At 46.6% G+C, this 27,253-nt stretch overlaps 1 protein-coding gene across 2 annotated transcripts in view; it reads left to right on the forward strand.

Moving 5' to 3' along the window:
- Positions 1 to 27,253, forward strand: part of NTAN1 (N-terminal asparagine amidase) — a 235,993-nt gene that overhangs the window by 163,140 nt on the left and 45,600 nt on the right. For both annotated transcript variants that reach the window (XM_069210221.1, XM_069210222.1), the window contains one exon: positions 22,924 to 23,037. In XM_069210221.1, coding sequence (XP_069066322.1) covers positions 22,924 to 23,037 — 114 coding nt within the window. The remainder of the gene's footprint in view (positions 1 to 22,923; positions 23,038 to 27,253) is intronic.

Genomic DNA, 27,253 nt, shown 5'->3' on the forward strand with positions numbered 1-27,253 from the left:
GTTCTCAAGACCATCATACTAGAACAATACCTAGACGGTCTGCCACCGTCTACAAAACACTGGATCAGGCAACACCCAAAATTGGACACTGAGACGGCCATTGATCTCGCCTGTGCTTTTCACCGGTCTACTGATGTTAGGAACCCTCCGACACGAAACATCCTTAAACCGATCCTTCCGAACCCAAAGACCTTGGTAAAAAGCCCACCCGACCACCTAGTACCACGAAGATTTCCGGAAGGCCCACCTACAATGGGACCCCAATGTTATAATTGTGGCGAATGGGGACACATCGCACGTATGTGTCCGCAAAAACAGGATACCGGGGAACCAATGGAGATAGGAATGACAAGGAGGAGGGTACTATGTACAGGAAAGGGTGCTCTCAAATTTAAACTAATGATAACCGTTAACGGGAAAAGGGTGTATGCCCTGGTTGATTCTGGTTGTAGCCAATCGGTGATTAGAAAAGACTTGACGCAGGACGACACAGAAGAGAAAGAATGGGTAACCATATGTTGTATACACGGAGACAAGGTCCAGTATCCTATAAAGGTGCTCCCAATCGTGTGGGGACCCTATCAGGATTTCCTACCCGTAGGAATAATGCCCCAATTAATCGAGGAGTGTATCATTGGGACAGATTATATCCACTTCCAAGAGTTGTTGGATCACGTTAGAGATAACAAGGTAGTCAAAGATTGGTGGAGAGAGGCTCCTTTCGCAGAGAGTTGTATTGAGTGTCCAGCTGATCGTAGAAGATTATCACGAAAGGAAAAACAACATGAGAGGGAGGAATATCGGAAGACTGCAGGGGAAAAATCGTGCGGAGAAATAGTGGCAGAACTTCAAGAAGCTCCTAGTAGTTTTAGCCAACAGCAGAGAGAGGACCCCTCCCTTACCCACGCTTGGAGGTCAGCAGTATCAGAAGAGACTGAGGAGGTGGGTCCCTACTTTGTAGTACAAAAAAGCTTATTGTATCGAGTAACTACCACACGGTTGGGTATACGTAAACACCAACTTCTAGTACCTACCGATTATCGTGATCATGTTCTTGCACTAGCACATAGTCATCCAGGGGGAGGACACTTGGGAAGAGAGAAAACCGAAGAGTATTTACTCAGAAAATTTTACTGGCCTGGGGTATACGCTCATATACGAAGGTATTGCGCCCAATGTCCCCGATGTCAGTTAACCGAACCTGGTAGGCCTAGGAAGGCACCTCTGTTACCCCTTCCCATTATAGATATTCCCTTTAAAAGAGTAGGGATGGACTTGGTCGGGCCCTTAATTCCTTCATCAAAAGGACACACCTACATCCTGGTCATTGTAGACTACGCCACCCGATACCCAGAGGCTATTCCCCTGACGAGTATGACGACCAAAACAGTTGCCCAAGCCATGATTAATATATTTGCTCGACTTGGTTTTCCCCATGAAATTCTTACAGACCAGGGTACCCCTTTTATGTCCACCCTAATGAAACAAGTGTGCAAAACGTTGGGGATAGCTCAGATCAGAACATCCGTTTACCATCCTCAAACAGACGGACTGGTAGAACGATATAACCGAACCATTAAAACGTTACTTAGAAAAATTATCAATGAGACAGGGAAAGATTGGGATCAAAAGCTCCCACTGGTTCTGTACGCCCTACGAACCCACGAACAAGCATCCACGGGGCATAGCCCATTTGAGTTGGTGTTTGGATGCCAACCTCGCTCCCTACTAGACATGGCGGTAGAAGCCTGGGAGGCTGAGGCGGAGGAAGGGGGGACTCCATTATTAGAATATGCAAAAAAATTGAGAAAACACCTACACAGTTTATGGGCTGACGTGCATGCAAACATGGAAGAGGCCCAACGAACTCAGAAACTCCAATATGACAAAGGAAGCAAACTACGGGTTTTCCAACCCGAAGACCCGGTCCTAATAATGAGGCCCACCTCCGAACACAAACTCCTCGCCAAATGGCAAGGGCCATATCGCATTATCAAAGCGGTTTCCCCCGTCACCTACCTTATTGAAATATCCTCCCATCCGAGGAAAACACAAATATATCATGTAAACTTGCTAAAAAAATGGGAAACACCCGAACAGCCTAACCAAACCATAGAAATGGGTCACTTCATGTGTCCCAACAAGAGACTAGATATCGAGTTCTACCCCACCACCCCATCCCCAGAGGTTAGTTTACCCTCGGTGAACGATAACTTATCTGGAGGGCAAAAACAACAAGCACATACAATGTTGAAACAGTGGCAACCGCTGTTTTCCGAGAAGCCAGGAAAAACTTCCCTAATCTACCACAACATACGAACAAATCCCGGTACAATCACTAGAGAGCGTCCATATCGCATTCCAGAAGCTAGAAAACAAATAATTGAGGAAGAAATCAAAAAGATGTTATTCTTAGGAGTCATCGAACCCTCCAAGAGTCCCTGGTGTTCACCGGTAGTTCTAGTACCAAAACCTGACGATAGTGTCCGGTTTTGTATCGATTTCCGCAAACTTAACACAAGCTCCCTCTTTGACACTTACCCCATCCCGCGAGTAGACGACGTTCTCGAAAAACTAGGAAGAGCAAAATACATGTCCACTATCGACTTAACCAAAGGATACTGGCAGATTCCCCTAGCCGCTCAGGATAAGGAGAAAACAGCTTTTTCCACCCAATCAGGGTTGTATCAGTTCACTGTACTGCCTTTTGGGCTTCACGGGGCACACGCAACCTTTCAGAGGTTGATGGACAGGATTTTAAAACCCTTTCCTACATTCTCTGCCGCATACCTAGACGATGTAGTTGTTTTTAGCGAATCGTGGGAAGAACATTTGGTACACCTACAGAAGATATTCCACGCCCTCAAATCAGCCGGCTTAACAGCCAATCCCAAGAAGTGTATCATAGGTAAGACAGACATCTCATACCTGGGTTATCGGATTAATCAGGGTACTCTACAACCTCAAAACCCAAAAGTGGAGGCTATCTTGCATGCCCCTCTTCCACACACTAAAAAGGAGTTACGTTCATTTTTAGGATTAGTGGGCTATTATCGACGTTTCATTCCGCATTATTCCTCCATAGCAGCCCCCCTTACGGACCTCCTCGCTAAACACCATCCCAATCGGCTTTTGCCTTTTTCGGAGACGCAGAATGCGAGTTTTGAACAACTTAGGGACTCCTTAACCTCCAACCCCATCCTACGCTGCCCGGATTTTACAAAACCCTTACACCTTTACACCGATGCCTCGGATGTTGGGCTTGGAGGGGTTCTAGCGCAACCTGATGCGGAAGGCCTTGACCACCCCGTAGTCTACATCAGCAGGAAATTATTTCCTCGGGAGCGTAATTACCCGATTATTGAGAGGGAATGTTTGGCTATCAAATGGGCCATAGACTGTCTACAATACTACCTCCTGGGCCGACCTTTTATTTTATTCACGGATCACGCTCCCCTTACGTGGTTAGCTGCACATAAGGACTCGAACTCCAGAATACTCCGCTGGTTCCTTGAACTCCAACCCTTCTCTTTTCAGGTGCGCCACGTGCCCGGATCCCGCCAGGCCCCCGCGGATTATCTGTCTCGCTTTCCCCTGTCTACCACTGTCTTAGAGCAGGACAGTCCTTGGGGAAGGGTGTGTGACCGGGTCAGCCCGATCGTAGGCACGGCACCAGCAGGACAAGAGTTGTTGCGTTCCCATGTTGCCATGGGAACGCTTTCACCACGAGGCCGGCATTCGGAGGTTGCCTCGACAACCTCCGATGACGAGGGCAAAGCGGATTGGCCGGCGGGAGGTCAAAGACCAGGGATTCCCCAGGAGGAGGGGGCGAACGAGGAGGCGGCGAACGAGGAGGCGGCGAACGAGGAGGGAGAGGCGGCGAACGAGGAGGGAGGAGCGGCGATCGAGAACGGAGGAGCGACGAGCGAGGAGAAAGGCGGCGGCAACGGTCGGAGAGGAGAGCCACACAATCCGGAAGACAACCCCGAGGACGGAGGGCAGCCCCGCTGTCCAGGAACTTGTGAAGACGACGCCAGGGGAAGCGGAGTGGTGCCGGAGCCCGAGGGGACCAGAGAGCAACGAGGGGACCACCATAGAGCCAGCCACGGGCCCGGAGGGTCGTGGCTCTGGAAGGTACGGTCCTTGTGGACAAGCAGAGGGGCACCTTAAAGGGAAACGAGCTGGGGAAGGGAGGGAGGCAGGGTGAGGGGAGGACAGGGAGGGAGTCAGAGGGCACCAAAAGGGGCACGTAACAAGCACGACCAAAAGTAAGCACATTTAGGAAATAAGGAAACAAAGACACAGCCCACCGTCCTCACTGGCACACCCCCTTCCCGAACCCATTCCCCAGTATTGCAGCTAAGTAAAGGACGTATGTAACAGCCTTCATTCCACTCACCATCGATATTTATCCTTTTCTTTCCCCTGTATGCAACCCGGGAGCCCATGAGGAAGATGTCAAACGCCACCTAAAAGGAGAAGAGGGAGAGAAACACGTTAGGAAAACGAACTTCACCCAATGAAGAAATAATCTTTAAATCACTGTACCGAACCATATACATCATTTATTCGAAATAACAAATAAATACTTACCTGAATAACCCCAGCTGCCTCTACTGAGTGTCTGTACTGTTGGGACTGCTACAGGTCTGTACACGAGTGCTTGCCTCCTCATCCTCACCCTCCGCAGTGGTTGGTATCTAAGTGAGCCAAAAGTGAAATGGGTGTGACTACAGGACCAATGGACACACTACATCATAGTACACAGAGCAGGTATGTATTTAGGAGACTGGAATTGTGTTGGTGTGAACAGTCTATCAATGACGCACACATATCTTCCTAACATGAGTACCAGCAGTGGGAAATGGCAACCGCCTGTCCTGTATGCAGGGACAGGTTGAAGTGACCTCAGTCCGCCGGCGTTAGGCGTCATTGCGGAAGGCGGTCTGCACCGCCGTGCAAATCCTCATAGGCTAACATGGGGCTCTATGGAGTACAGGAGCCAATGATGATTAACGCAGGCAGTTGACGGTGAAGTCTTTCTAACACTTCAGTTGATTCCTAACTTTCCACTGTACTACATCTCCACTGGGTGTGCCGCTGTGACCTTTGTCTGGAACCTGCGATGGCCCGTGCTACAGGGGAAAGGGCCACAGCCTTCACATCCGAGGAGTTGGAGAAGCTTGTGGATGGGCTCGTACCCCTGTATGGGCCGTTGTATGGGCCTCCAGAACAACAGGTGAGTACATAATGGGTAGGTTGGATGCGACATAGTCATTTTGGGGAGGGGGGGTGGTTTGGCTGCATGCAATGTGTATGCAGAGGTATGGTTCATGTGTGTACTTGATGAGGGGCAAATTCAGTATGTGAGCCATTTGTGTGACAGACTGGATTGTAAAGTTCATGGTGTCCTTCTGTCTGTGTTTCCTCTGCAGGTCAGCGTCCATCAAAAGAAAGGGTTGTGGCATGCCATCGCCAAGGATGTGCGGACCTTGAGGGTCCAAAGCTGGCAGTGCATCCACTGCGGGAAACGGTGGGAGGACCTGAGACACTGGTCCCAGAAGACTGCAGAGGCCCAGCTGGGGACAGCCTCCCAATGATAGAGGGGTGCCCGTCAGAGCCTGCCCCTCCTAATGGCCCCTCATACTGGCGATGGCCAATCCTGAGTTGGAAGGGTGCTTGAGGGCAGAACAGCAGCCACAAGGGGGTGAGTACAGACTCTGTGGTATTTTGTATATTACCTGCTATGGGGCTTGGGTGCAAGGTTCTTGTCAGTGGATCCCCCAGTATGCCGGTTTAGCTATTCCTGTGTGGCCCTGCTTAGCTATGTGGGGTGGTATGCATTTTTGGTATTGCTAAGTAGCCAACATACCATGGCTGACAGGGCTTAGTCCCAATGGGTGTGCAGTTGGTAGTGTTTGGGTTCCTTACTGCTGTTGTACCTAGGCAATGGTTTGTCCCTGTGGTCCATACTGCACAATGTAAGCCCTAGTGAGTGATTGGGATATGTATGCCAAATGTGCTGTTGGTGCTGTGACTGACCCTGTGCGCCCTTTCTTTCTCCCCCACCCTTTCTTCTTTTCTCAGCCTATCCTTGTGTGCATTAGCATCATCTGGCGCAGGAGCAGGGGCACCGCGAGTGGGGGAGCTGCAGCCCACGGGACTCAGGAGGCAGAGAGCACAGACGCCGAGGGGACCAGTGGGAGACAGGAGCAACCACTACAGACTCAGATTCCTCCTCCGATGGGAGCTCCCTTGTGGTGGTGGACCCCTCTGGGACCACCAAAGCTACTTCATCTTCCACCCCCCGTACCAGCACTGCCCTCCCAGTAGCCCCCCACCCAGTTGCCCATGCCCGCTCACCCTGGAGGGTGGGCATCTCCTTCGCCCCAAGCACCTCAGGCCCTGCCCCCGTCAGCCCTGCTGCCCTCATTGAGGAGGCTATTGACCTCCTGAGATCCCTCTCTGAAGGGCAGTCAACCATAGTGAATGCCATCCAAGGGCTGGCATCCCAAATGCCGCAATGCCTTCCTGGCATTCATGGTGGCTTGGCTGCCCTACAGAGATCGTTTCAGGATCTGGCCTCCTCTCTGACGGCAGCCAGTGTCCCTGTTTCTTCCGTCCCCCCTCCAACTACCTGTTCCCAGTCCCATAGCCTTCTCCCCCAACCCATCCCAGGCACACAATCTTACAAGCACGCACACAGGACAACAGACAGGACTTGCACAGATAAATCCAGGCACCACACTTAGCTCCACAAACACACACACAGCCAACACCCAGATGCACATACTACAACAGCCACTGCCTCCACTGTCTCCACCTCCTCCTCCTCTCCCACAGTCACATCAGCACTCACACCTGAATGCACTGCATCATCAGTCCAACATCCTGCCACCTGTACAGCCTTGCCCACAGTCACCACAATAGCAGACACGCAGACATGCACCCCACACACCACATGTGCAGTCACCATCACCACCTCATGCAGCACACCCCCCTCACTTGCAGACACCACCAAAACATACATACACATGTCCTGTTTGTCCTCCCTCACCGTGTCTTGACCCCCTCCAGAGACACACAAACGCTCCCACTCAGACACCCAACAGTCATCTACCTCACACAATCACACTGTCCATGCACCTACACCAAAGTCCAACAAACATCCTCCTCCTCCAACACCTCCCTCTACCTCAACTCCCGTTCCTCCTCCAACAGCCCACCCCATTGGTCCTAAGAAGCTTTTCCTTTCCCACCTTGACCTCTTCCCTCCCCTCACTGTCCTGCCCGTAAGAGAAAAGCCCCTCCCCCCCCCCCCCCAGCCCAGTACCTCCAGCTCCAAGTCGACTCCGGTCCCTCCCCCTAAGATTACTCCTGCCACTAAGGTGAAAAAGAGTGGCACCCCAGACCGCCGGCCCAAGGCCACTCCTCCAGCCCCCAAACAGAAGGGCAAGGATCTGCCCCCTCCCAAGCCCAAGGTCCCAAGAAGAAACTCGCACCGTCCCCCGACCCCCTGAGGTGCCTGCCTACCATCTCCATTGTTCTCTTGCCCAGTGGAGTGACTGGGCGTTCAGGAATCAAGTTGGGCCTTGGACGTTGCCCTGTGGCATTGTACCTCACTTGGACTGGCCCATGGCCCTATCTGTAAATATTGATATTAGCTATACCCAATGTATTACAGTGGTTGGATCAACGGTATGTGTCCTGGCTTTCTTTCCTTCTGGATTATGTTGGTGTTGGATTTCTCTGCAGATGGTTCTAGGTGTGTGTATTGTGTGTGTTGTGCGTGTGTGGTTGGGTGTGTCACTCTCCCCTCCCTCCCTTGTGTGGTAGGCCGCTGTACTCACGTCATCGTCGGCGTTGGTGCTCCTGGACTGCCATCGCATGGTACAGCATTGGGATGACTTACAGTTCTCGTTCCATGACAGCCGCGGAATCCTCTGTGTCCCTGCAGGTGAGTGTCTCCTTTTATATGATGTGATTCCGCCAGGCTTTTGGTGGCGGTGATCCCGCCCCCGGAAATCCTGGTGGTCTGCTATGTCATAATATAGTGGGCGGATCTTTGTCTTCCTCCTGTCTGAAGAGGGCTACCGCCGTGGTATGTGGACGGACCGCACTGGCGGTTTGGGTGGTACATTGGCTGTCTATTGGAGGGATCACCACCATTGTCATAATTTGTCGGTCTTCACCGCCGGCCTGGCGACAGTACTGGTGCCATCGCCAGCGTGTCGGTCATCTGACCGCCAGTGTCATAATGAGGGTCTATGTCTTCTAAAGTTTATAAAGCTTTTTTTAGGTCTGGCATTATGAGAGCGTCAGCTGTCACAACCACCTCATGTTTAAAAAAAAAAAAAAAAAACATGCATCATTCAATTTGTGTTCCTTCCCATCGCAGCATGAAGTTAGATGAACAGACCACCCCCAAAAAACAATTTGAAAAAATATACGTTTTTAGACACTTGCACTTACAGCGACTGCTAGTTCCTAAATATAGTTGGAAGCAATCAACTATTTCAGCAACACTAAAGACATTTATAAGAAGTTGTAATGTTTACTGTTCACTATAAACCAGCTTTGGTATATATATTTACCCTACAAAAATCAGAATAAGTCATCAGGGTAGCTAAAGTGTATATGGAGATTTCTAGGTTGAAGCCATCCCTGTTTAAGTTTGGGACTGACATTTCAAGCACTTGAATGTAACTTGAGAGGTACCTTTAGTAACAACTTGTGGAACTGCAGAAACTGTCGCTTCACAAAAGCATTTCAGTGCTTTTGCATCCGATTCGAGAGACCTCTAGTAACTACTTTAGGAACTGCAGCTTCATGAAAGAGTTTCAGTGCTTTTCCATTTGACTAAAGTGGGTCATCTAGTAACAACTTAAGAAGATTCAGGTTGGTGTATATACTTATCTATCTATCTATCTATCTATGATTAAAGGCACTTGATTGAACTTGTTACTTCTAGTACTTGAAAGTTGAGACCCTGTGGTTTTCTAAAAACAATAATACAAATATATAAGAATTTTCAATCTTCTCTACACATAAAATTTCCCAATTATTAATCTAATATTGCCCCCTCCCACCACTCCACACAAAATCTGTCATTGACTACGCCCACTTCTACTGTAGATTACATCTACTTTAGTAAGATTGTTTACCCATCCTTTCACATCCACTTAGAGACATTTCTGCTAAAATTAATTATTTGAAGGGACTAGTATATACAAGTCAATACTAGTTTCCTAAGCATAGTAGAGCGTCATCACTTCAAGAAATGTATTGAAATCTGTAATTGTCATTCCTTGATGCTGTGCAGCAGGGCTAAATGAGAAAAAAGCCTGTGGTGCATCCTGCTGTGTCATTTTGTAGGCGTACATATACTTGGCCCCTTTTTTTCTTTTTATTTGCTGATCCGAGTTGACTTGTCAAATAAAAAGTAAAACATGAGTGAAAGTGTGGGAAAGGACCATGGGGGATGGAGAGGAGAAGCAATGGCTACAGAAGAAGGGCGGGGGAAGCAACATAAAGAGTGGGGAGATGGAAGGCACACGAAGAGTGGCAGGTACTGAAAAATCTACTCACTCAATATGGCCACTCAGATTTTGTCAGGGCAAGCTATTTTTAGGGCCTACTAGTCCTTTCTGGCTAGAGAGCTTCAGCTGCCAAAGAAAAGGTGTTTTGTTCATTCAGAATGTGAATGAGCAATAACAATGCCTTTAAATCTTATTTTTATCCTGACACATTTGCTTTGAATTTAAAGACATAGACCAAATGTCAGCTCATGTTGTCTTGCAAATCGTCTTATCCTGGAGATTGGTGTTTACTTTTATTTCTCTGACTGCAAAGTTACAATATTTTGTAAAGTGAACTGTCTGATAAGAGAGTGTGAAATGCAAGGCTATTGGATGTCTGTCTTTTTTTTTTATAACACACAACATTTAAATAGCTTGTAAACAAACTACAACTATTTAAATAATAGCAGTTAGGAAAGCTCATTTTTGGTAATTCTGAAACTTGATGGAAACATAAAAGTTAATAGGATCAAAATAAATCAGAACTTTTTACTTGGTGAAGTGCAAATGATAAATATTTGCTGAAACCTGATTCCCACCCATTATAGTTTTATCAGTAAAACTACATGTCAGAGGGAAACTTGTACCACTAACACTTTTGACCATTTCATAAATAGTCAAAGGGGAACTCTTAAATAAGACCTACCAGTGAGCATTCCTTGGATGAGGTCACCAGTAAATGGAAAATACCCCTGATCACATAGCATGGATGAGGGTGGAACAGGATTTGCCACATAAACACTAGAGCTCTGACCTCAAGGGGATTGCGATGTTGCTTATGAAACTGGTTATTTCTTTAAGTGTGTAGAATTAGAAATAAAATGCTTATTTTTATAGCTAAAAGCAGTGTTTGACTGGAAACAGATTTATTGACATTACTGAGTACACTTTGAGTTGAGTTGTGTTTTCACTAATCTGTATCTACACTCCTCCCCCCGAGGGAGCCTTTGACGGCTCATCCAGAGCTACCACTGAGAGTCAAGTGCAAAGGGGATACTTGTGCCAATTGAGAAGGATCCATAGTAGGTCGGACCCCAGGGAATCAGAAGTAAATGCCTCAATCACCTCAGTTGAGCCCAGTAGCCCCTATGCACCCAGTGGCCCTCTGAAAGGCATTCTGACAATTGTGTGGTCAGATCAGTAAAACCAGCGAAAAAGTGTGTTGGCATTCCTGTAGCTCAATCCACCTCAGTGCTCCACCTCAAAGACTATCCCTCCCAAAGAAATGGACCATCTCACAACTTGGGATTCTCTCCCTTTATAGTCATCAGCCATTTCAGTGACTTATGGGGCCTCATTACGACCCTGGCGGCCGGCGGTAAGCTGGCGGTGTACCGCCAGCGTATTATGACCGTGGCGCATTAGCCACGGCCATACTGCCGGCCGCTCCAACATACCCCCAAGCTTCCGCCTGGCGGTCATAATCCCCAGGGCAGCGGTGCAAGCACCGCTGCCCTGGGTATTATGAGTTCCCAACCGCCAGCCTGTCCATGGCGGTAAACACCGCCATAGAAAAGGCTGGCGGTATGGGGGACTCGGGTGCCCCTAGGGGCCCCTGCACTGCCCACGCACTTGGCATGGGTAGTGCAGGGGCCCCCAGGCACAGCCCCATCGCGCATTTCACTGCCCGAAATTCTGGCAGTGAAATGTGCCACAGGTGCTGCTGCACCCGCTGCACATCAACATTGCCGCCCGCTCTATTATGAGCCAGCTGCAATGTTGATGTGACTTTTCCACTCGGTCAGCGGACGGAAACACTGTTACAGTCCGCTGGCGCAGCGGACTAGTCATAATAGAGAGCCACATATACCGGCAGCATTTGCGGTATAGTGGCACCCGCGCCTTCGGCGGTCTTCTAGTAAGACCGCCGAAGTCGTAATGAGGGCCATGATCCTAAAGGCTCTCACTTTAGTTTGGATAGTAGGCACCTCCCACTCCATCAAAGACTGAATCTTGCCATCCAACGGGCAATTCTTCCAGATCACCACCTTATGCCCAATGTAGACTACAAAGGACCGCCCAACCTGACACTTAGTTGACTTGATGGTCAGTTGCACCTTCTATATGCTTTCCATGAATTGCAATACACTGCAATCTCACCCAAGTAGGCCACACAGAACTCTTCCAACCCTGCGAGAACATGGTTCACCAGGCACTGAAAAGTGGCAGGAGCGTTCTTCAACCCAAAGGGCATCTCCTTAAATTGTATAGCCCGCCTGGAATAGGAAATGCTGCCTTCTCCTTAGCAGTTGGTGCTAGAGCAACCTGCCAGTATCCACTGGTCAGATCTAAGGTGCTCAAATACTTTGCAGTACCTAACCGATCCACAAGCTCATCTGCTCTTGGAATTGGATGGGCATCGGTTCTGAATATGTCATTAAGGGTACACAGAACCACAAGTCATGAGACCCTTGCTTTGGTACTAGAAGCACAGGACTAGACCAAGGAGATCTCTCAATTACTCCCTGGTCCAACATTATGGCAACCTCTGACATAATGCATCCTCTAACCAGATCAGACATTCTGTACATTTTGCCCGTCACTGGCAAACTGTTACTTGTGTCTGGGTCCTGGTAGACAGGTATCTACCGTAGAGTCAGCAAGAAGAGGTTGGCAAACCATCCCCACATCTCTCTACACTCTCTCTGCTCCTAAGGCGTTAACTCAAGGGCTAAGTGAACCCCTTCCACATTGCCATTCTTCATGTCACTATGCAGCAAGTCAGTAAGGGGCTCATTGTCTTCCTCAACTTCCTCTGCCATAGCCATGACATTCACTGTGTAGCCTCTCCAGAGGTAGGGCTTCAAACTGTTTGTGTGGAACACCCTCTTAGATTCCTTTGTGGCACCTGTGTCCACCAGGTAGTTTCCCTCAGACCCTTTTTTACTATGTATGGCCCACACTGTTTGACCTCTAAAGCCCTTGGACAAATAGGCTTTAGCACCAACACCACCTGGCCTTCCTGATACCCACTCAGTGTGCCTTTCTGGTAATACTATTCCGGACCATTCATCAGTGCTTGGCTAGGCTGAAGGTTTTCCTTTGCCTTACTCGTATATTGCACCATCAGCTTCTTGAGGCCATTTACATAGTCCACCGCACTCTCTGTGGAAACTCTGAGGTTCCTTCCCAACCTTCTCTAACTAAGGCGAGTGGATCTAGAACTGGGTGTCCAAACAGAATTTCAGGAGGACTAAACTCTTTCCCTTCTGCAAAATGTCTTTTGCACTGAAACTGGCGCACCACTATGTAGGCTAGTTTGAGCTCGATTTTGTCACCACAGATCGCAATCTCTTCTTCAACAACAACTGTTGCTGGAAGAGGTACGTTGACAACATTTTCATAATCTGGAAAGGCCCTTGGATTCCTTAACATTGTTCGTACAGTATCTGCACAGATGCCATCCTTACTAAAATTCACATTATAATAGCAATTGCTGGACCATCTCATTGTTTCCCTATACAGGAGACCTACGGAGTGGACCACCCTCCCACAGTAAAAAAGTTCTCACCCACAGGCACTCAAGGATGGCCTCCCCTTCGGCCAACTCCTAAGGTTCCGCGGAAACTGCAACCCCAGAGGGTACTTCTTTAAAGCTGGAGCTATACTAAGTAAAAAACCTCAAGAGAGGAGTTACCCCAAACACCTGATTAAGACATCAATGAAAAGGGCATGGTACAGCCCCAGGGAAGCCATACTACAAAACAGAGAAAAGTCCCCATTTAACAAAATTGTCTGTCACCACTTTCTTCCCTGACACTAACAAAATTCTGAAGACCTTTAAGAAACTATGGTCTATTCTGAAAATTATAAAATGCTTTTAGGAACCTCTGCTATTTTTCTACTAAAGGGGCTAAAACAGTAAGGATCATTTGGATCATGCACATTTCCATTTACCTAAACCATGGGAAACTATCCTATCCTCTTGGGGTCTAGACCCCATTACAGGCCACTTCAAATGTGGCAACTGCGTTGCATGTCAATTTACACAAAATACCAAGACTTTCACTCATGGTACTATAAAGATTGTTTTACAACAACATACCATCTGTTCATCCAGCAATGTAATATATTGTATCTGTTGCCCATACAATCTTACCTACAACAGACAGACACTCCAGCACAGGAGCCACATTCATTGTGCCTACGAAACAGTCCCTATGGTTCAGCACTATCTGGCATAGCATCACTCTGTGGACGATCTGAGCTGGCAAATCATCGAAAAGGCCCAACTGTTACGAGGAGGGCACACAGCATATACTCTCCAGAGCTTCGAATGCAAATGGATTGACTAATGTGACTCTAGAAGAAATGGACTTAACTCTGTGGAGGAGTGGCACAAATTAATTGCACATGTGCAATAGTGCTGTGTTCCTTCCTTCATGATATAATTTAGTGCACCCCTCTCTGCTCATGAAAGGATACATATCTGACTGTTTCTGTCACAGCCATTCCGCATCCTTGCGGCTGTGACCACGCGCTGCAATATGTATTTGTGTATCATCTTGATTGCTTATTTATTATTGTTGTTATGTTCCCAGTGCCCTATTTTATTTATTTTTGTGCCTCTTTTTGTATGCATATTCATTGAGGTTCTATCACAGCCATTCACCTTTTTGCTTATTTATTATTGTTATGCTCTCAGTACTCTTTTTCTGATTATTGTGCCTTTCCTTGTAAGATTATTAAGTAGGGTATTATTGTTTTTTTGTTTCTTTACTTTGAACTGTCTTTTATCCATGCACGTGTCCTTGACAGCATTGGTTGCCCATGATTATACTCCCGACATGCCACCGATATTTGGTTCTCGAAGCGCAGTACATTTATGATTTCTGATAGCATCGGCTACCTTTGATCACACCCCCAGCATGGCTGCTGCTTTAGCCACGCTCTCTGCATCCATGATGATTTTACACCTGCCAAGCGTTGCTTTGGTGCCCTGTGCCATTTTGTAGTCTGAGAACAGTGTCTCACAGTTCAGAGACACTGACGACCAGCAGTCTTCATCCTGGGACGACTCTCCGATTGTGGAGTCTGTGCGTGTTGCTGCACCTCTTGCTGCGTTACCAGCTGGTAGTGCACTTCGTCCTGGGGCCTCCCTCTGCACCCTTATTATTTCTCATGGGTAAGCTTGCCCTTTTAAGCAAACTAATCACAATTATTTTTTCAATTTGTTGAGCTGGTTTTTTATTTTGCCATTCATTATTCTTCCTTAGGCACGAGCCCTGTGAATATTTTCATTATTTTTCATTTCAATGCACTGTGGTGATTCTAATCCTTGAGCTATTTGCCTCCTTTCAAGCCAAGTGCATTGCAGTAAGCACTATTACACTTTTCTGATCTATTATGCCAATGTGAACAGTTGATTAAAACGTACGTGGAGAAGTGGTATGTCACACCAGCTTGCTCCCACATCTATCTCATGTAACAAGAGATGAAATTGGTTCCCTGCTTAGAAATGACTGCCCTTGGAAATCCAACCCTAGAAAAAAATCCCTAGGAGAGCTCTTGGTACCACCTTTACAGTCCTGCACCTCAAAGGAATAGCTTCAGGGTACTTAGTGGCATGATCCGCCACAACCAAGGTAAACTTGTTGCCTGACTGTGAGTGGGGGTCAAATGGACCAATTATAACTATCCTTACCAACTGAAATGCAACTGGTAGAAACATTATCTTGCCTTAGTTCTCCCTCCTGTCTCATCTGGTAAGAGGGGCAGGTTCTACAGAATCTCTCCTCTGTCTCTGTGCATCACTGGTCAGTAGAATAGAAGGTTCAATCTATCCTGAGTTGTTTTAATCCCTAAGTGTTCTGCTAAGGGCTTTTTCTGGGCAAGTGACAACAGGACGTTCCTGTGCACTAATGGAACTACCAGCTTCTTGCTAGTTCCTGGATGAGGATTTATCGGTTCACTATAGAGTAGGCCAACATCCCAGCAAACATAATGTTTCCCAATCAATCCTTTTCTGACCTTTTCCTGAGCTTCCTTCTGAAGTCCGACGAGCATAGGTCTCTCCTCCTGTGCCCTGATAACTATTCCCGGGTAGGCCCCCCAGCAGCTAACAAAACCTTCAGCTCTGGAAACGACTCAGACTCCAGCAACTGGCTCACTTCTGGAGCCTCATCCTCCCCTCCCTTTGGGGCAGAAGCGATGACCTCCACAGCCATTGCCTTCTTGGAGTCTGCCCTTTCCTGTAAACTACCTTGTCTTGATCCCTGCAAATCAGGGATTATCCCAGCCTCACTCTTGAGACTGATGTGCAGGTTTTGCTCTGGTTAACACAGTTGAGTTGGCCCCGGTTCCAAGCCAGGGGCAGTCAAATCATACTTTGAGAGACATCAGCTCCTTGCCTTTCCCTTTCCCAATATCAATCATGGCTGCCTTGCCATTGAGCTCAATCTCAAGCCTGGCAAGCGGGATACACCATGCCCTCACCACTTGCTACCAATCCTGCAACCTTGGTTCCAGAGAGTATCTCCTCGGGCTTGAGGTACTTTCTCTCAACCATAGTGCAGAAGGCTCCAGTATCCCCAGGGCAGGCACTTTTCTTCCAATGATCCTAACTTCCTACACAAATCCAATTATTAGGATGATTGTGCTTCACAGCTTCTGAGTCCCTTTCCCAAATGTCCATAGCTACTAGGCTGAACGCAACTTGTTCCTTTTTGGTACCTTCTCCCATGTGTAACATGCTTGCTATCATAGGTGTTGCTGGGTCATGTTCCTTCTCTTCACAATCTTTTTTGTAATGCCCTACTTTTTTGCACTTAAAACACATCACCACTTTGGACTTGGAACGGGTTCCTTTCCTTCCCTTCTCATGATGCTCCTTCCCGGATACACCATTCCCATATTTTCTGGGCCCTTCTTGTTACCCATGAGAATTACTCGGGCTCTCGCCCTCTTGTTTGGAACCAGTCTGTGGAGAGTTTTTCTCCCCTTTTGGACTTAAAACAGTGCTGCTCCAGCCCTTTGTGAACCCTGTTAGCTAACCACTCATCATTTCACATCACACTGCAAGTTTTGTTGGATCCCTCTCTGTCTGATCAGACAGGTATTGCCTAAGTGGGGTAGAACACTCCTACAGTCGCTACGCCCCGTCAACTGGTTAAGGGACTGAAAAGCCTTGTCTTCCATCCCTCTTACCTACTCATTCCAATCACACAATACACCATGAATCCAAGTCTCAAATGGAACACTATCCGCTCTCTTGCAGTCATGCAACCTCTGCAGGCATTGAGTTGGCTTCAGCCCTGATCGCCTTATGAGAACTTTGTTTATTTGCTCATACATCATCTGGTCTGTCTCAGGCATCCTCCCAGTAACGGCTCTCCCTTCCAATGGCATGTACCCCAATAAGGCAGCTGCCTTAGGCACCTCATTTGAGGGCTGCACCTTACAAGCGACCTCAAAGCTCATAAACCATTCCAAGGTATCAAGACCATCCACATACATATGCACAAGTTCTTTTGGAACCTTGGCCACAACTTTGCCTGAACTGGATGTCGAGTCACTTATCCTAGATGGAGTTGTCATTGCTGTCTTCCTAAGTTTTTCTCTCTCCTGGGCTATCTTTTCCTTCCAGCTCCATTTTCTTTCCCTTCTATTTCTCTTCCCACTCTCTTTCTGCCTCCTGCCTTTCTCTCTGTTTCGCCTCTCTTTCTTGCAATTTCTTTACTCGTGCCCATTCCCCCTCCTCCTCTGCTCTTGTTCCTGTTGAACTAGTTTCACTCTCACACTCACTGGGATTTTCATCTTTCTCCGCCTTCACTTTCTGAAGTGCCAACTGCAAGCTCAAGGTCTCTGCTGGACTCAACCCACCTAAGGAATTTATTTCTGGAAGTGCTGACAGTGGTACAATATAAATTCGAGGTGGTGCACACACCTGAGAGATTATAGAAACTAAAGGTGGTGGATGTCTTGTTGAAACTCTGGAAAATGTATTAGGGGGGTGTGTGTCCAGGATATATCTGTGCTAAGGGGATCCTAGAGTCTGAATCAGCTGTGTTCTCTTCTTGGGTTTCTGCCATGCTTCCCTCCACAGAGTAAACTACAGCCTCATCCCTTTTACTGAGTATCTCAAACTGGTCCCTAGTGCAATTAGTAAGGACCTCTCTATCCCTACTCCTGGTAATCCTCCACCCCGGTTCCTACTTACATTCTTCATCTGATCTAAGGACATGATGCTGAGATCAATTTCCAACCCCGTGTTCTCCATTGCCTGTGCGTGTTGTCCCGCCTTTGTGCATAGAAGAAAAGAAATGGACTTACTGCAGTACTGCTGCAGATTGTTAATGGCTAGAGCTACTTCTGTATTCAGGCTCCTAAACATTAGGCACCCCCACCACTTGCTGTCAATTATCAGAGGGCCAAGCAGGTGGTACTGGGCCCAACTGTGGTGGTTGAGGCCTTTCACTCCTGATGGCCTGGGGCCCTGTCTACTATGGATCCTGCACAACTTGACTGGCACTAGTAGCTGTGGCCGAGAAGTATTTTATTTCTGACTCCACCCATTAAAAAAACAACCTGTAAGCAACATCACAATCATCTTGGGCTTTAGTGTTTATCTGGCAAAACCTCTTCCCACCATTGTCCCTGAATGTGATCTATGTTATTTCCTATTCAGTGATGGCCACATCCAGGGAATGCTCATAAGTAAGCCTTGCACACGAGTCCCCTTTGACCCTTTAGGAAGTAGTCAGAAGTGTACATGGTGCTGCAACACCTTCAGCAGTAAGTCCCCCAGAGCCTAACAGGCCCAGTACAAGTTTTAACCGCTCCGGCAGCAAAGAACTACTAAGTATTTCAACAGGTACTCCAGACACTTGCTGCTCTGGTCCTGTTTGGAGGAGTTGGGCTGCTTGCAGTACACACAGCAGCAGGCCAGGCTTTTCCTCCTGAGTGGCTCTGCCGGCCTCAACAGTGATCAGAGGTGCTCCCAGATTCTATCAGTGCAGTAATTTCTATTTCCTGCATGGTGCAGGGAGGAGGGTGGTCGGAGTTTGATCTCTATGCTCCCTACTGGAGCCCAGAAATGGAGCAAAGTTCTCACAATGTCCTCCAGCTTCCTCTGGGTTGTTCAAGGGTGAAAGGTCTTGATGACAGGTCGCAGCTTCAGTTTTCCCAGGTGACAGCCCAATCTTTGGCAAAACTTCGTGCCAGCAGCCCCACCTGGCGTATGGTGTTGCAGCAGTAGTTGCGGACAAGGCGTACACTTCTACGGTGTAATTGCTGACACCATGGCAGCCCATGTTGACATATAGGGTCCCAGTCAAGACTCACTCAATTCTTGCTGCTTTGTTACTCAGGCACTTCTTTGGTGGCCCCCACACGCTTACTGGTTCAACGCGACGAGGTGGTACAGGCTTGGTACTTCCCACATTGCACTCAGTGCACTGCGCGGTACATGGCAGCCCACTCCTCACTCCTGCATACAGGTAAGGGCCCGATCAGTACACTGCAGTTTGCTCCGGGAGTCCTCCTGGTAGGACTCCCTACTGGACCTCACTCCCTCCAGCACTCTCCTCTTCCTTATAGGGCACACTTGTTGGCAAGCAAGCATGCTCTGGTGCTCCGGAGCAGTTGGTCTTGGTTTCCCTGGGTGATGTCCCATCACCCAGCAGGTAGACTAGAAGGCCTTCGCCTCCAGTCCTGGTCACAGGCAGACGTCTTGCAGTGCTTCCCCTTCTCACACAGCCGGTCTGGCTGCTTGGCAAATGCCAGATTTTGGGGTCTCAACCTCCCCTTCTTATAGTCCACTTCCACACACCAAATGGATTTAGGGTCAGGGTCTTTGAAGTTTTATGTTTGGGTTCTGCTTCAAAGACTGTCTGTCACAGCAAGAGAGTCTCTGAAGCCGATAGTCCCACAAAACAGGCAATTGTTGTGACTAGAGTTCACACCTGGATGTCAGCTACAGTGAAATATGCATCAAAGATTAATTCCGGGCTCTCAGCTCTACTCTTTATGACTACCTTATCACCTCTGTTTCCTTCCTGAGATGTATCTCGACCCATTCCTTTAGATCTATCACTGAATCAAAAAGCACACTTTGGCAGTAACAGCGGGAATCTTTCTCTCTCCTTCCTCCAGTATGTCCCATCCAGCTCACAGGAATGTAGCTATACACAAATCTATCTGGGGGTATTCCTCTACTCCTCATGGCTTCACCAGCAGGCTTCCCAAAATGGAAACCAGGGTCCTCCATGTAATGTACCATTGCAGGCACACTTTCACTCGGTGTACATACACAGCACGCATGCTGTCCAGTAATGTCACCTCCTTGTATTCTGCTACCCCAGACACACGTATATCCAGTGCACACAATCACTCTGGGCATACTGCTCAGTACTGTACTGTACCCTTTCTGTATTGTGCCATGATGTGGTATTTACAAGCACATACACTGCCAGCACACATACTCACTATGCATGTGCTGCACAGCACTTCACCCTTCATGTATTGTATTTCACGCAAGCACTCATGCACCCAGCACATTTCTTTGCACGTGCACTGCACAGCACTACATCTCATGTAATGCATTCCTCAGACATACATACACTCAGTACATGCACTAACCATGCTTGTAACGCAAATCACTGCTCTATCGCTGTACTGGGCACGTATACTTCCAGCACAGAGTCACTACTCCTGCTCTGCGCAGCACTCTTCATCCAGCTTATGCAAGGTAAGGGTGAGTAAAGCACAGTAGCAGAACTTTAAGAAAGGGGGGTGAGCCTGTAGACCGGACTCCAGTGACAGGGTAAAAAGGACCTGTTCGCTCCTTCTGATCACTACACTGAATGCCGATCACTACACTGAATGCTGCACTACACGGAATGCTGCTACCGCCGTGCTTGTGCTACTTAACTTTTGTGAAGGTGGTAGCCTTTCACCACTATGAGGTAGCACTCTGGGTGCCCCTTCTGGTCCAACAAGACCGCAATCTGTGAGACAGGTCTATGTCACGGTGCACTCACATGATCTGTGATTGCCTAAAAATCTGCATTAGGGATGCAGACAGCAGTACAGATTGGTACTCAGAGCAGGGGACACATCGTTTACCATGCAGAGTACTTTTCTGTCCCACTAGTAAGTCAATACAAGACAACCTTCACAAACAACTATCACTTTGTTGGTGGAATAGCCATATTAGTCTATGCTGAGATGTTCCATTGCCAAGATTGTTTCTCTTAGGCCATTTTCATAATTCAAGACAGTGTTTTTCTTTTGACACACACAACATAAAGGATATTCATACAGAATCATAGGCTCAGATTTACTAGGCATTTGCATGCCCTTCAGTCACGCAAGTCGACACACAGCAATGCAAGGGCTTAAGTGAAATTTACAGAGCCTCATACATTGATATTTGCGTGCCCTTGTCTCACTTTTAATCTGCAAAGTAACACAACACCTTGCACTGCTTTGTATTACCCTGCATCATGGAGGGTGGTACATGTGTGAAGCATGGTCGTACCTGTGTAACCATGCATGTATCTGATGATGCAAACCCAGATTTACTAAAGTCAGTAAACCTGGATTTGCGCCAAAATGGTGTCCATACCCTACCCTGGCGAAACTAGAATAATTTTTTTCTAGACAGCCACAAGTGCAGTGAGAGTAGTGAACAGTGCTGTATCATTGTGACTATTGTTCTGTTCAGTTCAGTTCTCTCCCTTTGACATAATGCAGCGCAGCAACTTTGCTTGCTGCTCTATGTGTAGCATGAACTGTTAGCTCTGGGCCAAAATTTCTCCAGACAGAGGCAGCTTGGCATGGGGTAAGATGCCTTCTCTCTCTGGGACTATTTGACCCATGAGACAAGTTGGAATAAGTATTTGCCCTAAACAGCTGAAATTTAGTCCACCCTCAGGCACACAGGGGAACTCACTCGAACCTGACTACAGACTATACATTTCTATTGGCATTCAAAGGTGGTGAGGACATCAGTGATACTGCCTAGTCTGTCCTCTCTCTAACGGCAACTGAGTCTCTCCTGTGTCAGTGAGATGTTGACTCGATCCATATGTCTGGCAGATCAGCAACAAACTGGCAACAACTATGACAGTCATCTTAATACTAGACAGATTTGGGTTTTCCACACATTCATCAGGCTCCAAATGCATGGTCTGAGACATGCTGTAAAATTGAAAAAAATCCGGAAGGGACTGAAGCAATGCTGCATATGCAAAATGTAGTTATGTAGGGTTGGAGTCCAGAGATATAACAATGGAACTTAGTGTTAGAAAGCAACTGATTAAAGCTTTGGAGCTGCCTTCTGAGCTTGAGGAAGTCAAATGCAGAATGCAGCATTGATAACGAAAACAAAGTACTTGCAAAACAGCAAAGAGCAGTTAGAAAATCAAATAAGAGCTACTTATGTGCCTATTCTTGTGTTTCGACCAGAAATTGAAGGCTGGACCTCGAAAGCTTTTTGAAGACTGGATGCTTGAACAATACGCCTTGATGAAGGAGTTTCTTCAACTTGGAGAACTTGTGTTTTGCTGCATTTGTTTCAAGAACTTTAAACCCCGAGGAGAAAGAAGGCCTTCAATCATCATTTCAGCCAGGGATGATATATCCAGAGAACAGATCGGGGCAAGAGTCTGGTAGAAGGAGAAAGTGTTATACAGAGGTCCTCAAGCCTGTTTTTTTCTGAATGTGAGCAGCTCTTCCGAGTATAGAAAGGAGGAGATGGAATCTACAAAGGATGCATTTTTAGGCATCAGAGTAACAGCAGGGGTTGTCTTCTCAGTTAAACAAGAGAATATTATTGGTCAGCAAAAAATAGTGTTCCAGCAGCTCATAACGCCAACTCTCTGTTCAATCAGTGGCAGAGCAGCAGAGGCGATATAGGTGATATGACTACTAATTAAATCTCCATGGTGGGATGTTATGTTTTATTTCAGCACACAAGCATTTAATTTAGTTTCCATAAGTGTACTTTATGAATGCTTTGTTCTGGACCACCGGTGGGCAGGGAGGTTATGGGATCCTGAGGACCCCTGTTGGATGAGGATATGCCATTTATATTTGAGAAGATACAATGTCTGTATGATACAGATGTCACCAAGTGTAGGAGAATGCAACCTTTCAAGAACACGTGTAGTTGCAAATGGACGTTCAAAAGATATTTAAAAAAAATATCCATACACAATAATGTGAGTGTTAGACCTATAAACTCCCATAAATTCTAGATGCAAATGTGAGAGTGTGAAAGTTCACAGACAAATACATTTGACTGCCTTTTATAATGTATGCTAGATAAGTTCAGTGTTGCTAATAATCATGAGTTCAACATCTAATCTAACAGTTTATTCTATTATATTTGTCTTTTTTCCAGATGATTAACATTTATGATGCCAAATCTGAACTTCTGAACATCGGTCCGTATTATTGGAGACCATTTTCATTTGCTTATTTCTGGTTGGAGCAGGATGATGAACGAATATTACAGGTATCGAGAAACATACTTTTTAAACAACTCTGTCCCTCTTACTATTTCCTTTTTTTCCAAGTTACTAAAAAGTTTGTAAAATGACTGACTAAAGTTGAATATTTCATTTTTCTGTAATTGGTTCAGAATGTCTTGCTTCTGTAAATAGGAACTAAAACCTCACAGAGGGATGTTTGAATATTTTGACTTAAAATCCTCAATTGACATTGCAATTTTCTAATCGCAATAACCCTAACATGGTATGCAGAATCCTATTTTCAGGTCACAGCTTGTAGTCTCCTTGACGTAGTAGCTCCATGTTGGTCCCATTTCAACTCCAGTTTGGTGGCGGTTCATAGAGTTCAGTGCCACTTCACATTTTCCTTCACCCTTCCTTTGGCGTTCCCTAGCTGAACTCGGTGTCAGAAACTTTCCTTTTCTTTAGGAAGATGTTTTCTGTTTACACTTCCTGGTTTGTCCGCTATACATCCTGAATATTCACTGGGGATAGAGGGGCCGAGATGGATTGATCCAACCATCTATGTTTAGCCATGTTGATGGTTATCGTCAATAGCTCATTTTTGAAAAATTAATGGAGACACTTTTGGGTAAATACCAGGACTCTTCTTCTGTGACCTCCCAGCTTTAGGTGGCTGTCAGCATTGTGCAGGTCATGCACCTCACAAACTGGCTATGTATTTTTAACTCAGCTTCCTTCCTTTGTACCATGAAAAGTCAATTAGACAAGTTTCTTTACTTCGCTAACCTACATAGCTTTATACTTATCCTGGTGGTTAAGGAAGCGAGACACAAGAAAGCCAGGTGAGAGTCCTAACACAACAGCATCTTTCCCCCACTACAGGCAAAATGAGTTTAAACCTCACTCAGCAAAATAATGCTTTTGAGCACTTAACTTTCTTCCCTTGGACTACAGCTTAAACCGACCCCATGTGAACCATATTAGTTAATTAATATTTTTTTGTTTAAAAGTTGCTCTGAGTGGGTATGACCAGGTGGGCATGGTGTGTTGAGTGTTTCTGGGGAACTCCAATCGAGTCGAAAAGCATCCATGGGTGGCCTGTCACTTCGATGGTCACCTGGGCCCACAAGCATGTTTTAGAACTGGTCAGAGCCTCATCTGCCTGCGGGATGAGAGGTTGTTTAACTGGGGAGTTTGAGTTGTAGCAGGTTAGTCAGCATGATCTGTAAAAGGCACTCTGCTGCCATTTGACAGTGCAGGAGCAGAGGGGTGACACTTCAGATGCTGCCAGTTGGAGAGGGAGTAGACAGATAAAGAAGGGTGGCCCGCTAGTGATGCCGAAGGCCACACACAGAATGAAGTAGATGAGAACCAAACCTAAAGAAAGTAGGAGCGCGATGGATTCTGGTGATAGTTGGTAAGAGGTCCCTCCACAGATACCAGACAGTGTATAGCAGAAAGGGGCGGTGTATTAGAAGTGAAGTCACGACCTGGGCCCGCTGGCAAAACGGCAGCAAGAGACAGATGGTGAAGGCAAGCTGCACCTTGAGGTTCCCTTGAACAAAATGAGGTGGCAGCACCAGGGGCCTGGCAAGATTCAGGCAGAATGTATAACTGAATTAGAACTAGAACCGCGTGTGAGGGACAGGCTGCGTGCCTTGTATTGTTTTAGATGTGAAGCTGCCATTTTGTAAAGTGTGAAAAGCAATCGGACTCTGAGACAGACATATTCTTCTCATGCAGCAACATGGTACACAAAGAACGGTGCAGGGGGCTCGATGCAAACAAGATCGAAGTGGAACACTCAATATCACCCAATTGACGAACTGCCTGTTACAGCATTGAAACACTAGTAGTAAACATCCTGCATTTGCTGATTACTTAGTTTCCAGTGACTCTTGTGTGCAAGTGGGCAAGAAATTATACTGCTCCATTGGGAACACCTGTAACACAAGGGCAAGAGGAGACACAACTTGCTTATCACATTTATTCCTTTTGTTGCTACTCTTGGGAGCAAAAGGTGTTTGGGGGTAAGGGGTTAAAACTAAACAAGGAGCCATCTTACTATAACTTCTCATAAGCAAATGCTGGACACCTTATCCTGTAACTGTTAGGAACTCTTTCACTGCCATTATCACTTCACTTTAACCCCTGGGCCAGTGGGGAAGGTGGCTGCCGAATGAAAATTAATTTGTTTATTTAGTTTTTCATTTTTTGACGTATTATAGCACATTTATGCAAGGTTCTCTACAGAGCAAGAAACGGCCAACATTAAATATAAGATGGGTATTTATTGGTAACTACATAGATCCTACAATTGCCATAGTAGAGAGCAGCTTAGCTAGACTTCGAAAAGACGCTGATGTTGAGTTTGGTAAAACAGCAACAGGAGAACCTGCACCAAACCAAGCTGTTCTAACCAGTGCTTGACAAGGCTCTGTTGATGGATACATTGGATGACTTGACAAAGATCCAAAAATCTCTGGGTCAGCAGCACTCTCAGTGTCTCCACTATAGCCAGTTGTTGGACCTCGCCCTTTTTGCAGGGTTATTCCCAAATGTTTTGCCATCTTCCTCCTACATTTTTCTGACCTGTTTTGTTGGTTTTAGAACTCTGGGCACTTTACCATTGCTGACCAGTGCTAAAGTGCAAGTGCTCCCTACCTATTTTGTATGGTTGATTGGTTTCTCCATGATTGGCATATTTGATTTACTAGTAAGTTCCTAGTATAGTGCACCAGGTGGGCCCAGGGCCTGTAAACCAAATGCTACAAGTGGGCCTGCAGCACTGATTGTGCCATCCACATGAGTAGCCCTGTAAACATGTCTCAAGCCTGCCATTGCAGTCTCTGTGTGTGCAGTTTTAAACTGCCATGTCGACCTGGCAAGTGTGCCGACTTTCCAGGCTCAAACCTTCCCTTTTATTACATGTAAGCAATGTTTCTGTAAGGGTCGCGCACCTAGCCTTTCTTCACCTGGCAGACAGTTTTCCAAGCACGCACTTCACTACTAGGTCACTGCCTGCATCACTGTTCGTCAGTTCTGTATTTAAAAAACAAGGAGCGTGAAAATACAGTCTCTTCGCAGAAGCGCAGGACAAGAAGCTGCAGTCTATCCAGAGGAGAAATCACCCTGCAAGAGGACACCACCAAAGTGAATAAGGTTTGTGTTTTTCTAGGGCTTCAGAGTTACAGCAGGCCATGTAGTTCAGCTCCTTCTACTTATGCCTCTTGCTATGTTCTTATCAAGGTTGGTGGACGCTGGGCAGCATTCAGGACAGTAATTCATGCTTATCAGCAGGCTGGCTGTTTCATACAGCTCGGGGTGTTTGTCTGCTAGACTAATATGCGTCTTCTGTAGCAAAAATAAACCTGAAAAAGTGACTGACAAAAAGAAAATGGATGCATCACTGATATGATTGTTGTATGATACAGTTAATCTATAAAGCTTTTTTTTGCTGAAAGCAGATCGTGTTTGGGATGTTTGTGAATAATCCCAACTGTGCAGTATTTACATTGCTGCAGAATCCATAAATCAAGCAGCTGTAATAACTGTATATAGCCTCCTATGTGAAATCCCCTGTGGCCTAATTCAGCTGGCTGTGTTTTGCCTGCAGCACAGCCTCTACTGCCCATCACTTCCCTTTTACAGTTCACTTAATGAAGCCTCAGTGTAGCAGGACCAAGTTTGTAGTGCCCAATAAATGTAAAGTCCACTTATATTGTGCACTCAAAACCAGTGGTCGCCGCACTACATACCTGGTAGGAACTAGTCCAAGAGACTGGTGCACTAATGTTAAAAAATAAAATAAAAAAATTATATAAAATCAGTGAGATAGATTTGGGCCACAGTTCCTGAAAGATGGTAGGTTTTGACCAGACCCTTTTAAATAGTACAAACTGTGTACAAATTTTGTAAATTAACATCAGTTACTCATTAATTCACCAAAATGCATGCTTCACGAAACCACATGGTGAATGTTGTTCTAAACATTTAAGTGGTTCTTTAAATTAAACAGTTACCGCCTAAGAGAAAACATATGTTCGATGGCATCTGTCGCTGTAGATACACATGTTCTGCATAGCTCGCCATCTGGTGTTGGGTCGGAGTGTTACAAGTTGTTTTTCTTCGAAGAAGTCTTTCGAGTCACGGGACCGAGTGACTCCTCCTTCTGTCTCTATTGCGCATGGGCGTCGACTCCATCTTCGATTGTTTTCTTTCCGCCATCGGGTTCGGACGTGTTCCTGTCGCTCCGAG

Source organism: Pleurodeles waltl, chromosome 10 (assembly GCF_031143425.1).
Source record: "Pleurodeles waltl isolate 20211129_DDA chromosome 10, aPleWal1.hap1.20221129, whole genome shotgun sequence".
NCBI lineage: Eukaryota > Metazoa > Chordata > Amphibia > Caudata > Salamandridae > Pleurodeles > Pleurodeles waltl.